Source organism: Scyliorhinus canicula, chromosome 2, assembly GCF_902713615.1.
Source record: "Scyliorhinus canicula chromosome 2, sScyCan1.1, whole genome shotgun sequence".
Classification (NCBI taxonomy): domain Eukaryota; kingdom Metazoa; phylum Chordata; class Chondrichthyes; order Carcharhiniformes; family Scyliorhinidae; genus Scyliorhinus; species Scyliorhinus canicula.
In genome coordinates, this window is record NC_052147.1 from 198,181,529 (window position 1) to 198,192,275 (window position 10,747).

Here is a 10,747-nt window from a genome sequence, read left to right on the forward strand (position 1 = left end):
GGTTATAGTTAGATTTGACCATTCTCAAATATTTCTAAAACTAGGTTTCACTGTCTTAAATGACACAGTAAGAAGTCTTACAACACCAGGTTAAAGTCCACAGGTTTGTTTGGATTCACTAGCTTCACCTGAGGAAGGAGCTGTGCTCCGAAAGCTAGTGATTCAAATCAAACCTGTTGGACTTTAACCTGGTGTTGTAACGCTTCTTACTGTCCCCACCCCAGTCCAACACCGGCATCTCCACATCAGTCGTCAAATGAGTTAACCCTTACTTAAACAGAAATGAGGACAAATTGTTGGGTCTCTGGAACTCTTCCTCAGAAGGCTGAGGAAGCAGAGACTTTGAATATTTTTAACACCAGGTTAAAGTCCAACAGGTTTGTTTCGAATCACTAGCTTTCGGAGCGCAGCTCCTTCCTCGGGTGAATGTGAGGAAAGAACAGCGCTCTGAAAGCTAGTGATTCAAAACAAACCTGTTGGATTTTAACCTGGTGTTCTAAGACCTCTTACTGTGCCCACCCCAGTCCAACGCGGCATCTCCACATCATGAATATTTTTAAGGCAGAGCCAGATAGATTCTTGATTAACAAGTGGGTGAATGTTTATCGGTGGTAGGCAGGAATGTGGGGTTGAGGTTACAATCAGATCAGCCATGATCTTGTTGAATGATAGAGGGGGCTGAGCAGCCATTCCTCCTAATCTGTTTGTGTCCTCCTAATTTGTATGTATTTATGTTCTTGCTTTATTTGGGACTTGTGAAATGTAATTTCTTTATTGAAAAATATCTAGTACCAGAATACAAATATACAGTAGCCTGGAAAACAAGTTTCTGTATGTTTCTGTGCAGTTTCTTGACTCTTTTCCACCCCCGGGATGGTACATTAATTTGTGGTCAATTCAACTGGGCTTGTGCTGTCATACATTGGTTTACAGAATGCCTGGAAAAAGGTTAGCACAGTAAGAAGTCTTACAACACCAGGTTAAAGTCCAACAGGTTTGTTTCAAACACGAGCTTTCGGAGCACGGCTCCTTCTTCAGGTGAAAGCTCGTGTTTGAAACAAACCTGTTGGACTTTAACCTGGTGTTGTAAGACTTCTTACTGTGCTCACCCCAGTCCAACGCCGGCATCTCCACATCATGGAAAAAGGTTAGCCAACCTCTCAAACAGGAGGCCACAACTCAATCGGGTGGAAACGCTCATCTAATATTGTTGTGCTGCAGCTTGAGTTGGCAGACATGTGCAGAACAGTTATCTGATGCTTGTTTCTTGCATCCCTCATCCCTTATTCCTCTTTCCGTCCTGAAGGATATGCAAATCAACTCATTTTTGTGGTTACAGGGCTGAGTGGGCATTTCCCTAGTGCACCAAGAGACAGTCAGAACACTGCCTCTCTTCCAGTAAGATGATGCAATATATTGAGCAATCAAGGAAATGAAGATGCCTTCTGTTCAGGCTTTCATAATACATGAATTGTCTACTGTTTCCTTTTAGCTGTAAATGACAAGGTTTGCATTAGAGTATTGACTTACAAAGAGGACTGGAGTACAGGTGAACTGTAAATTGTTGTGTATTTTACATTAAAATGCTTGCCTCTGTTCATGTTAAAATACTAATTGTGAAATGCATTTTAAAGTTTTCAATTTTTCAAGGCGGGATGTTTGTTATATTTTTTTTAAACTGCAGTGAGGTTAAACAGGGAGCAGTTACTGCAGTGCTCACAGGATTGTGTTTAACAGGAGTACTTTTGGTCACCCTGGTGACTAGGTACTTGGAATACAAAGGCAGCTTTTGTATTTCATGTGTTATGGCCCATTTTTTTCTCTGAAATGACATACTATCTTTTAAAATATTAATTACTAAATAATTGCTGTATTTGCCTGTCAAATCAAGTACTGAGTCAAGCTTGTGACAAGTTCTTAAAATCCTACTCTGTCGGCAGCTTTGAGATAGTTTTTTTTGCAGTTGGCTGTATAGAAAAAATTATTGACATTAAGAGAACATCTGAAAGAACTAGATCTGTCGGTGGGATTCTCCATTCTTCCAGCAGCACATCCAAGCTGGTGGGTTTCCCGACGGCATGGAGTGGCCACAATGGGAAACACCATTGGCCGGACACGGGAATGGAGAATCCCGCCCCAGACTTTTTGTAGTTGAAGTAATGTTAAATGCCAGTTCCTTATTTAACTATATTTCAACATGTGAACATTTATAAAATGCTTTAAGTTTGGAGCTAATTGTTCGCTGCTCAGAAACATTGACTTTCACAAATTGCATTCCACATGTCTCTCTTTGCCCTCTGCTTTCAAGAAAAAGAATAGTTAATTCTTGCTGCAATTGAATCTTAAAAATAATGGCTGTATGTTTCATTCCTTGCAAAAGCATGCTGTATGTATGGCCTTGGCTGTGGAATGCTGGAGTCAAATTTCAGACCTGTTGAAGTCTTCGAAATTAAGAAGGCAAATATTTAAATTTGAAAAGTAAAATAAGTCACAAAACTTAAATCAATTACTATAGATTGTGGGCAACCTTTTCACATACTGCCAATCAGAGAGGAAAAAAAGCTTTATTTGAGTTTGATGCAATTTTAAAATATTTATCAATGAGTTTGAGACATTCACTGCTGCCTCACGGTGCAGAGGTTCCAATTTCGATCCCAGCCCTGGGTCACTGTCCGTGTGGAGTTTGCACATTCTCCCTGTGTTTGCGTGGATTTTGCACTCACAACCCAGAGATGTGCAGGGTAGGTGGATTGGCCACGCTAAATTGCCCCTTAATTAGAAAAAATTAATTGGATATTCTAAATTTATTTAAAAAAATAAAAGGAATTACTTTGAGACATGGTTGTGCATTTGACCAGGACTGATTCTTGTTTTGAGACTGGAAATCATGGGTATTTCTATCTGATATGCTACAAGGCATTCAGGCTTTTGATTTTGTTTAGCAACCAACACCTTGCCTTAGCTGAAACGTGGCGACTAATCCTTCGGTGTCATGGGAGAGTGTGAAATGAAATGGTTAAATGTTTCAATGTTTCCATAACCATCAGATTGATATATTTATAACCAACCTATGGGGTCATTTGTACCTGTGACGCAAATGCATTGATCCAGTTCACTACAGCACTTTAATTTGACTTGCATTTTTTTAATGTTTTAAACAGAACATTGATTTAATTGACATCCTGTGGAGGCAGGACATAGACCTTGGTGTTGTCCGTGAAGATTTTGATTATAACTACAGGCAGAAGGAGTATGAGCTAGAAAAGCAGAAGAAACTCGAGAAGGAAAAGCAGGAGCAGTTACAGAAAGAACAAGAGAAGGCTCTACTGGCGCAGCTGCAGCTAGATGAAGAGACAGGCGAATTTGTTGCCATTCGGCCAGCAAAGCACAGTGAACCTGAAATCCCCAGAGGAATTACAGAACCTGTACAGGTACAAAGACTTTAACAGCTCTGTATGAAACGCAGCTCAAGCCTGAGGAACTACTTTGCTGTTCCACTAGAGCTTTATGAAAGCTAAATCAGAAATACATCTAATTCTTACAGATCTCTAAATATATACAAAAACAGTGTACTAAACTTTATTTTTCTTCTTTCCCCTTTGGTTGCTGGCCAATTTTAAATTAGATTGCAAAGGCAACAGAGAGAGATGATGGCGCTTTGTCGTTTGATGAATGCATGCAGCTTCTCTCAGAGTCATTTCCATTTGTAGAGGACATAGAGGTGAGTCTTTTTATTGCCAGTCCTATAATCTAGCTGAAAATCCTAAAAAGATGCTTTGTGTTTGCTCGGCTTCTGATATTTTAATGTAACTTGTATAACATTTTGAAAATGTGTTGATTCCTGTGGTTACAAAGCATGTGATTTTAGTTGCCTTGTAAGAACAGGCATTCATTTACAATTTGGATATTTCTGAAATAAACCAGGGCTGGTTTAGCACAGTGGGCTAAAGAGCTGGCTTGTAATGCAGAACACAGCCAGCAGCGTGGGTTTAATTCCCATACCAGCCTCCCCGAACAGGCGCTGGAATGTGGCGACTCGGGGCTTTGCACAGTAACTTCATTGAAGTCTACTTATGACAATAAGTGATTATTATTATTAAGTAGTACTTTGGTTATTGTGTGGATTTTATAAAAATACAGAACTTTAACAGTAAACCGTATGGATGCACAGAAGTGTTATCTTCTGGTTTTACTGTTCTAATCATATTAACTGAAATACTACAGGAGCTTTTGAGGAAATGCGACCATAGAAATTCAGAAAACCTAAATAGTTCCTCTTATGATGTTTGCAACACCATTCGGGAAAAGTAAGGGTTGGGCTGCAACAAAAAGCACTTTAAATTTAAAAAAAAACATTATTTCTAGTCTCGTACAGTTGCACTTGAATCTTCAGTTCCAGCTCAGACCAGTCCACAACCAATGTCTCCTCACCAGACACAGCAAGGAACTACTTCAATCCTTCCATCCACACCACTTGAATCTAACTCTCTAGAGGACCTGGAGCAAACCTGGCAAGAGCTGCTGTCGATCCCAGAACTTCAGGTAAATACAATAGCTGAATTCAGCACTCTATAATACAGAGGGAGCATGGATGTAACAAACACCCAAAGAATTCAGACCTGTAATAAACCATTTGTTCACAGAACAAACCGGCCATTGTTTCTGAGGATATTAATCTTAAATTCAGGGTTCAGCTCGGTTTACTTTTTTTCTTCCAAGTGCATATTATGTGACCTTAATTTGCGTGTGTGCATGTGCCTAAACATAGCTAACTAGACACTTTAAACAGTAAAAACTTTCATCCTGCAGAGTGTTTCTACATTTGATTTGCAGGATTTAAACATAGTGTGTATAATTATCGCATTTGAAACCATCTAGTGAAAAGATGGGTAGGGGACAAGATGGTTATCTGTAAACTTGGACCCTGTTCTGATTTACAGAAGCTACGCTACATTTTATATTGCAAATTGAGACTAGACTGTAACCAAGTCAATGACAGCACAACAAGTGTAATAATTTAAAGGGGAAAGAACGCAACAGAACAAGAAACATTCTGGATTTATATTTAAACTTTGTGTCTTTCTTAATTCTAACCTTTCAACATTAGAAGTAGGTCCCTGGGAAAACTTTCAATTCTCTAAAGTGATTTGAGAAACACATCTGATGAATCACATTTGTCATTGGCTCTGTGGCCTTTTGCATTTGCTATAGAAAACATTACACTCTTTCATTATATTATCATCAAACTAATAGCAGCAGGATCTTGTAACATTTGAATTTTTTAGGCTAAACATTAATTATATTCTTAGTATCTTTAGTAAATGGGCATGTATTTGAGAAAATGCTTGTTTCTTGCTCTTTTAACCAAGGACAATTGTATTATACTCTGAATGTTATTTTTGTAGATATTTATTGAATTTGGGCAGCACGGTAGCATTGTGGATAGCACAATTGCTTCACAGCTCCAGGGTCCCAGGTTTGATTCCAGCTTGGGCCACTGTCTGTGCGGAGTCTGCACATCCTCCCTGTGTGTGCGTGGGTTTCCTCCTGTTTCTTCCCACAGTCCAAAGATGTGCAGGTTAGGTGGATTGGCCATGATAAATTGCCCTTAGTGTCAAAATTGCCCTTAGTGTTGGGTGGGGTTACTGGGTTATGGGGATAGGGTGGAGGTGTTGACCTTGGGTCGGGCGCTCTTTCCAAGAGCTGGTGTAGACTCGATGGGCCGAATGGTCTCTTTCTGCACTGTAAATTCTATGAATTCAGGCATTTTCTTAATTTGCCTTTTGAAGTAGTCCTGCTGGGTAAATATTCAGCCTGCATATGATACAATTTTTTGCTGACGTTTTGAATAGATGGAGCCGTACCCATTTAATTTTCTGCAATACCTTGCACTGAACTCACAGTACAGAAACGGGTTATTCGACTCAGCCAGTCGGCAGGTGTTAATATGGCTTTCCTTCCACTACTTTTCCTCTATCTCTATCAGGATGATTATCTATCCCTATCCTCTTCATATTTTTATGCAGTTTCCCCATAATGCATCTAAACCTTTTCATTTAGATCCTTCAGACAACATTCTTAATTTATTTTATAAAGGAGCTGAAGTTAAAGCTGGATTCTTATGTGTTTGTGCTTTTTTCCTACAGTGTTTATGCATGCAGAATGAGAATATTACTAGCATTGGATCTACTGGAGATACTTCCAAGAGTAAAACTTCTGAAGTGCAAAATGACAACTACAGCCTCAATGTGTCAGGCAGTAACACCAATTTTCTCTCTCTCTTTGATGCTCCCTTTGAAGAGATAATGCTACATGAAAGCCACACACTCTTCCAGCCCAAAGCAGATGTCTCAGATACCATGAACCTTTCATGCAGTAGTAATAATTTCCGTGACCTGATTTTCTCTACACCTCTGAATACCCAGAGAAGTAGCAACATTTCCCAAGGTAACACTCTGAATGAGTCGCTTACTAGCATTCTAGATGACCCTCTCCTTGAACAAATCAACATCTCTCAGTTGGAGGTTGACAAAGATTTTGATTGTAAACAGCCACAAAATGTGTCTGAGATTCTTGATTCAGACTCTGGCTTGTCGATGGGCTCAAGCCCTGGAGGAGCCTCTCCAGATAATTCAATACAGTCATCTCTTTGTGGAGATGCTTCTCATGGTTACAGTGATTCGGACATGGATGACATGGAAAGCAGATCTGGGAGTGTTCAGCCTGAATTTGCTGAGCTGAACCCAGTGCAGTTTCAAAGTGACAGTGACTATCAGGCACCTTCTCTTCTTGATCTTACACAGTCAAATGCGAGTCTGAACCTTTACGACAAAGGACCAAAGGATGATCTGCCAGTGGGTCCTGGTCACAATAAAGCCCCATTTACCAAAGACAAGTATTCCAGACGAATGGAAGCTCGGCTCACCAGGGATGAGCAGCGGGCTAAAGCACTGAATGTCCCTTTCTCTGTCAGAAAGATTATTAATCTTCCTGTTGATGATTTCAATGAAATGGTGTCCAAGTATCAGCTGGGTGAGGCCCAGCTTGCTCTCATCCGTGATATCCGTCGCCGTGGCAAAAACAAGGTGGCAGCTCAGAATTGCCGCAAGCGTAAGCTAGAAAATATAGTGGGTCTCGAACATGATCTGGGTCAACTTAAAGATGAGAAGGAGGAACTTCTGGAAGAAAAGGGGGAGCATGCCAAAAACCTTCACCAAATCAAACAGCAGCTGAACAATCTGTATCACGAGGTTTTTAGTATGCTACGAGATGAAGATGGAAAGTCGTATTCTCCCAGTGAATACTCGCTGCAGCAGACCAGCGATGGCAGTGTATTTCTCGTTCCAAGGAGCAAGAAACTTGAGATTAAGAGAGAATGAAATTCTAAAGGTTTTGTTTTGTTGGACCCTTTTTTAAAAAAAAAACTGAAACCCGTGCGAATTGCAAGTTAGACCTTTTTACGTTTGTTATTGAGTCTCCTATGCAAAAAAAACTAACTAAAGCTATTTTTAATGGCTACTGGTGGCTTAAAGATGAAACAGAAATAATGGCTGCAAATTGACTCCAAATGATCTTCCTTTTCTCTCCTGTGTTTTTATTTTGATTATTTCTCTACTGCTTATCACACCTTTTTTCTGTTAGTGTTCCTGTATAGTTTTGTAAATACTGCACATTTTATTTATATATGCAGATATCTTATTTTCTATTAAATTGAAGATCTTTCATAGAATTAAAGATTGTATTTGAGTAAGCTAATGTTTCTTCTATTGCAAGTAGAGTACTTGTTTTATAACTTCGTTACATTTCGCAAGTAATTAAAATGGAAGAATTGAAAATGTATTGTGATTTTGTTCATTTCCTTTGCTTTATATAGAAAAAAATAAAATGTAATTGCCTTTATGCACTGCAAGAGTGTTGACTTGTGTTATGGAAGTATAGCTTCTGCAAGTTCAGTATTTACATAATGAAAATTCACTGATTGTGTAGTTGCTGCTGCTCCCACAAATTACTTGCTTGTCCTGGATACATAGTGCTGCAGCTCCTTGCGTACTTCCTCTGGTCTGACAACATTTTAGGCTCCTGCATGATGTATTCTCTGCAATGTTGGCTCTAGTGCTCCAGAATTGTGTTTTTTATTAAATTTAGAGTACCCAATTATTTTTTCCAATTAAGGGGCAATTTAGCGTGGCCAATCCACCTATCCTGCACATCTTTTGGGTTGCGGGGGTGAAACCCATGCAGACACGGGAAGAATGTGCAAACTCCTCACTGACAGTGACCCAGAGCCGGGATTCGAACCCTGGTCCTCAGCGCCATAGGCAGCAATGCTAACCACTGTACCACCGTGCTGCCCGCTCCAGAATTGTTTTATGTTGATTCTTCAATCATCTGTTCTTAGAGAATTAATGAAACTGCGAAAAAGACTCACCTTAAAGTTGTGAATAGGCTATGTTCCCACTGCTAGTTTTAACTTTGCAGAGGATTGCTGTCTTGGAACTTTTTTTATAGTAGTATTTATACGTAATTTAAACAGTGGTTTGTGGGAGCTGAAAATCAATACTCTGACCACCTGAAAGTAAATAAGTCATGTTTTTGAGACCAGAACCACATACTAATTCTGGCTCCCAAAGACTGACTCTGGATAAAAAGTTGTATATAAACTTATCTACGCAGTTAAATAGTTTATTTGCTGAGCATGTGCATTTAAGTACTTCTCGCTTTTGACTATTTCTGAAGCAGCCTTCTAAAACGTATAGCAAATGACAAGATTAACGTATGTCAAGAAAATCCTTGTTTGAGTGTCGACTAGTTTATTCCATTCTTGCACATCTCAAATCTTCTGCAATCATTCAAGTATATTTTAAAGAAATTTTTTTGTTGAAGCCATTTCTCATACGTTTAAAAATACACAAACCAAACCTCGGCAACAAGTGACAAAACTAACAATCCACTCTTTCACAATACTCAAACCCCCCCCCCCACACACACCATGCTGACGCCTCAAATCGCTTTAAAGAAGTTCATCTCTGGGTGCATTCCACTCCAGGAATGGTGAACGTAACTTTTTCCAGGTGCAAATTTTCTGCCAGGTCACTCACCCATACCGAAAGAGAAAATGCTGGAAAATCTCAGCAAGTCTGGCAGCATCTGTAGGGAGAGAAAAGAGCTAACGATTCGAGTCCGATGACTCTTTGTCAAAGCTGATTTTGACAAAGAGTCATCTAGACTCAAAACGTTAGCTCTTTTCTCTCCCTGCAGATGCTGCCAGACCTGCTGAGATTTTCCAGCATTTTCTCTTTCGTTTCAGATTCCAGTATTCGCAGTAATTTGCTTTATTTCACTCACCCATACCCTTGCCTTTGGCGATTCCGAATCCTGCCAACTCAACAAAATCTCTGGGCTATCAGGGAGGCAAAGGCCAAGACATCGGACTCTCCCCACCTGCACTCCAGATCTTCTGACATTCCAATATAGCCATCCCTACCCCCAAATACTACATCCAAAAACCCCTTTGAAAATCCCTTCAAACACGGACACGCCCAGAACGTATATACTCTCCCCTCCCCAATGTCATCCTCGGACAGCAACTTGTCTTGCAGCACCGGAGGAGGCAGCTCTGGAAAGGACGGCACCTCTTTTCTAACAAAAGTCCCTCACCTGCAGGTACCTGAACCTGTTTCCCTTAGGCAACTGATACATCTCAAGCTCCTCCAAACCTGCAAACTTTCATCCGCCAAACAAATCCCTGAAGTGCTCTCGCATTCAGCCCCACCGGCACAAACCTATGTTTGTCACATATCGGTGCCCACAGAGACATGCCTTCCAGTCTGAAGTATTGCCTACACTCGTTCCAAAACCGCTACACTGATACCACCAGGCTCACTGAGTATCACACCGGAGAGAAAAGAAGGACCGCCAACAACGGTGCCCTCAAACTGGTGCCCTTACACCACCGCCTCCACCTGTCCCCAGACCGCCCCCTCTTCCACTGCCCATTTCCTAATCATTGCTGCCCAGTAGTAATTTAATAGGCTCGGCAAAGCCCTCCCCCGTCGAACTCTTTCACCCTCCTCACGAATCTTGAAATTATCCCATTCACCTTTCTAAAAAAGGAATCGGAAACAAAGATAGGGATGTTCTGAAATACGAAGAAATTTGGTCAGCACCGTCATTTTCACCCTCTGTATATGTCCTGCCAAAGGCACGTGCAACACATCCCACTTCTTGAAATTCACTTTCATATCCTCCACCAATCGTGCCAAGTTCAACTTATGCAGCTGGGCCCAAATCCACACCACCTGTATCCCACGATAACGAAAACTCATCCCTACCACCCTGAATTGCAACTCCCCCAGACCCCTGGCATTTATCAGAAATGCCTCACTTTTTCCCATATTCGACATCTATTCTGAGAAACGGCCAAACTCCCCCAGGCTCCTATCAAAACTCACCACTGGGTCAGAAATGTACAACAGGAGGTCAACTGCATACAAAGAGACCCTGTGTTCGACTACTCCCTATTCAATCCCCCTCCGCCCCCTCGATGCCCTAAGCACCATTGCCAATGACTCTATCGCCAGAGCAAAAACCAATGGAGAGCGGGCACCCCTGCCTCGTCCCCCGTTGTAGCCCAAAGTACAATGAACTACTCCTATTTGTCTGGACACTAGCCTTAAACAACAGCCGAAACCAATCCACAAGCCCCTGCCCAAAATGAACCGACCCAACACCTCCAACAAATATGCCC

General features: G+C 41.0%; 1 protein-coding gene across 1 annotated transcript in view; it reads left to right on the plus strand.

Annotated features, from left to right (window-relative positions):
- Nucleotides 1-7,904, plus strand: part of nfe2l2a (nuclear factor, erythroid 2-like 2a) — a 37,573-nt gene extending 29,669 nt beyond the window's left edge. Inside the window, exons 2-5 of the mRNA XM_038789321.1 lie at nucleotides 3,162-3,431; nucleotides 3,626-3,721; nucleotides 4,366-4,542; nucleotides 6,147-7,904. Coding sequence (XP_038645249.1) covers nucleotides 3,162-3,431; nucleotides 3,626-3,721; nucleotides 4,366-4,542; nucleotides 6,147-7,379 — 1,776 coding nt within the window. The 3' untranslated portion in view covers nucleotides 7,380-7,904. The remainder of the gene's footprint in view (nucleotides 1-3,161; nucleotides 3,432-3,625; nucleotides 3,722-4,365; nucleotides 4,543-6,146) is intronic.
- The last annotated feature ends 2,843 nt before the right edge of the window (nucleotides 7,905-10,747 follow it).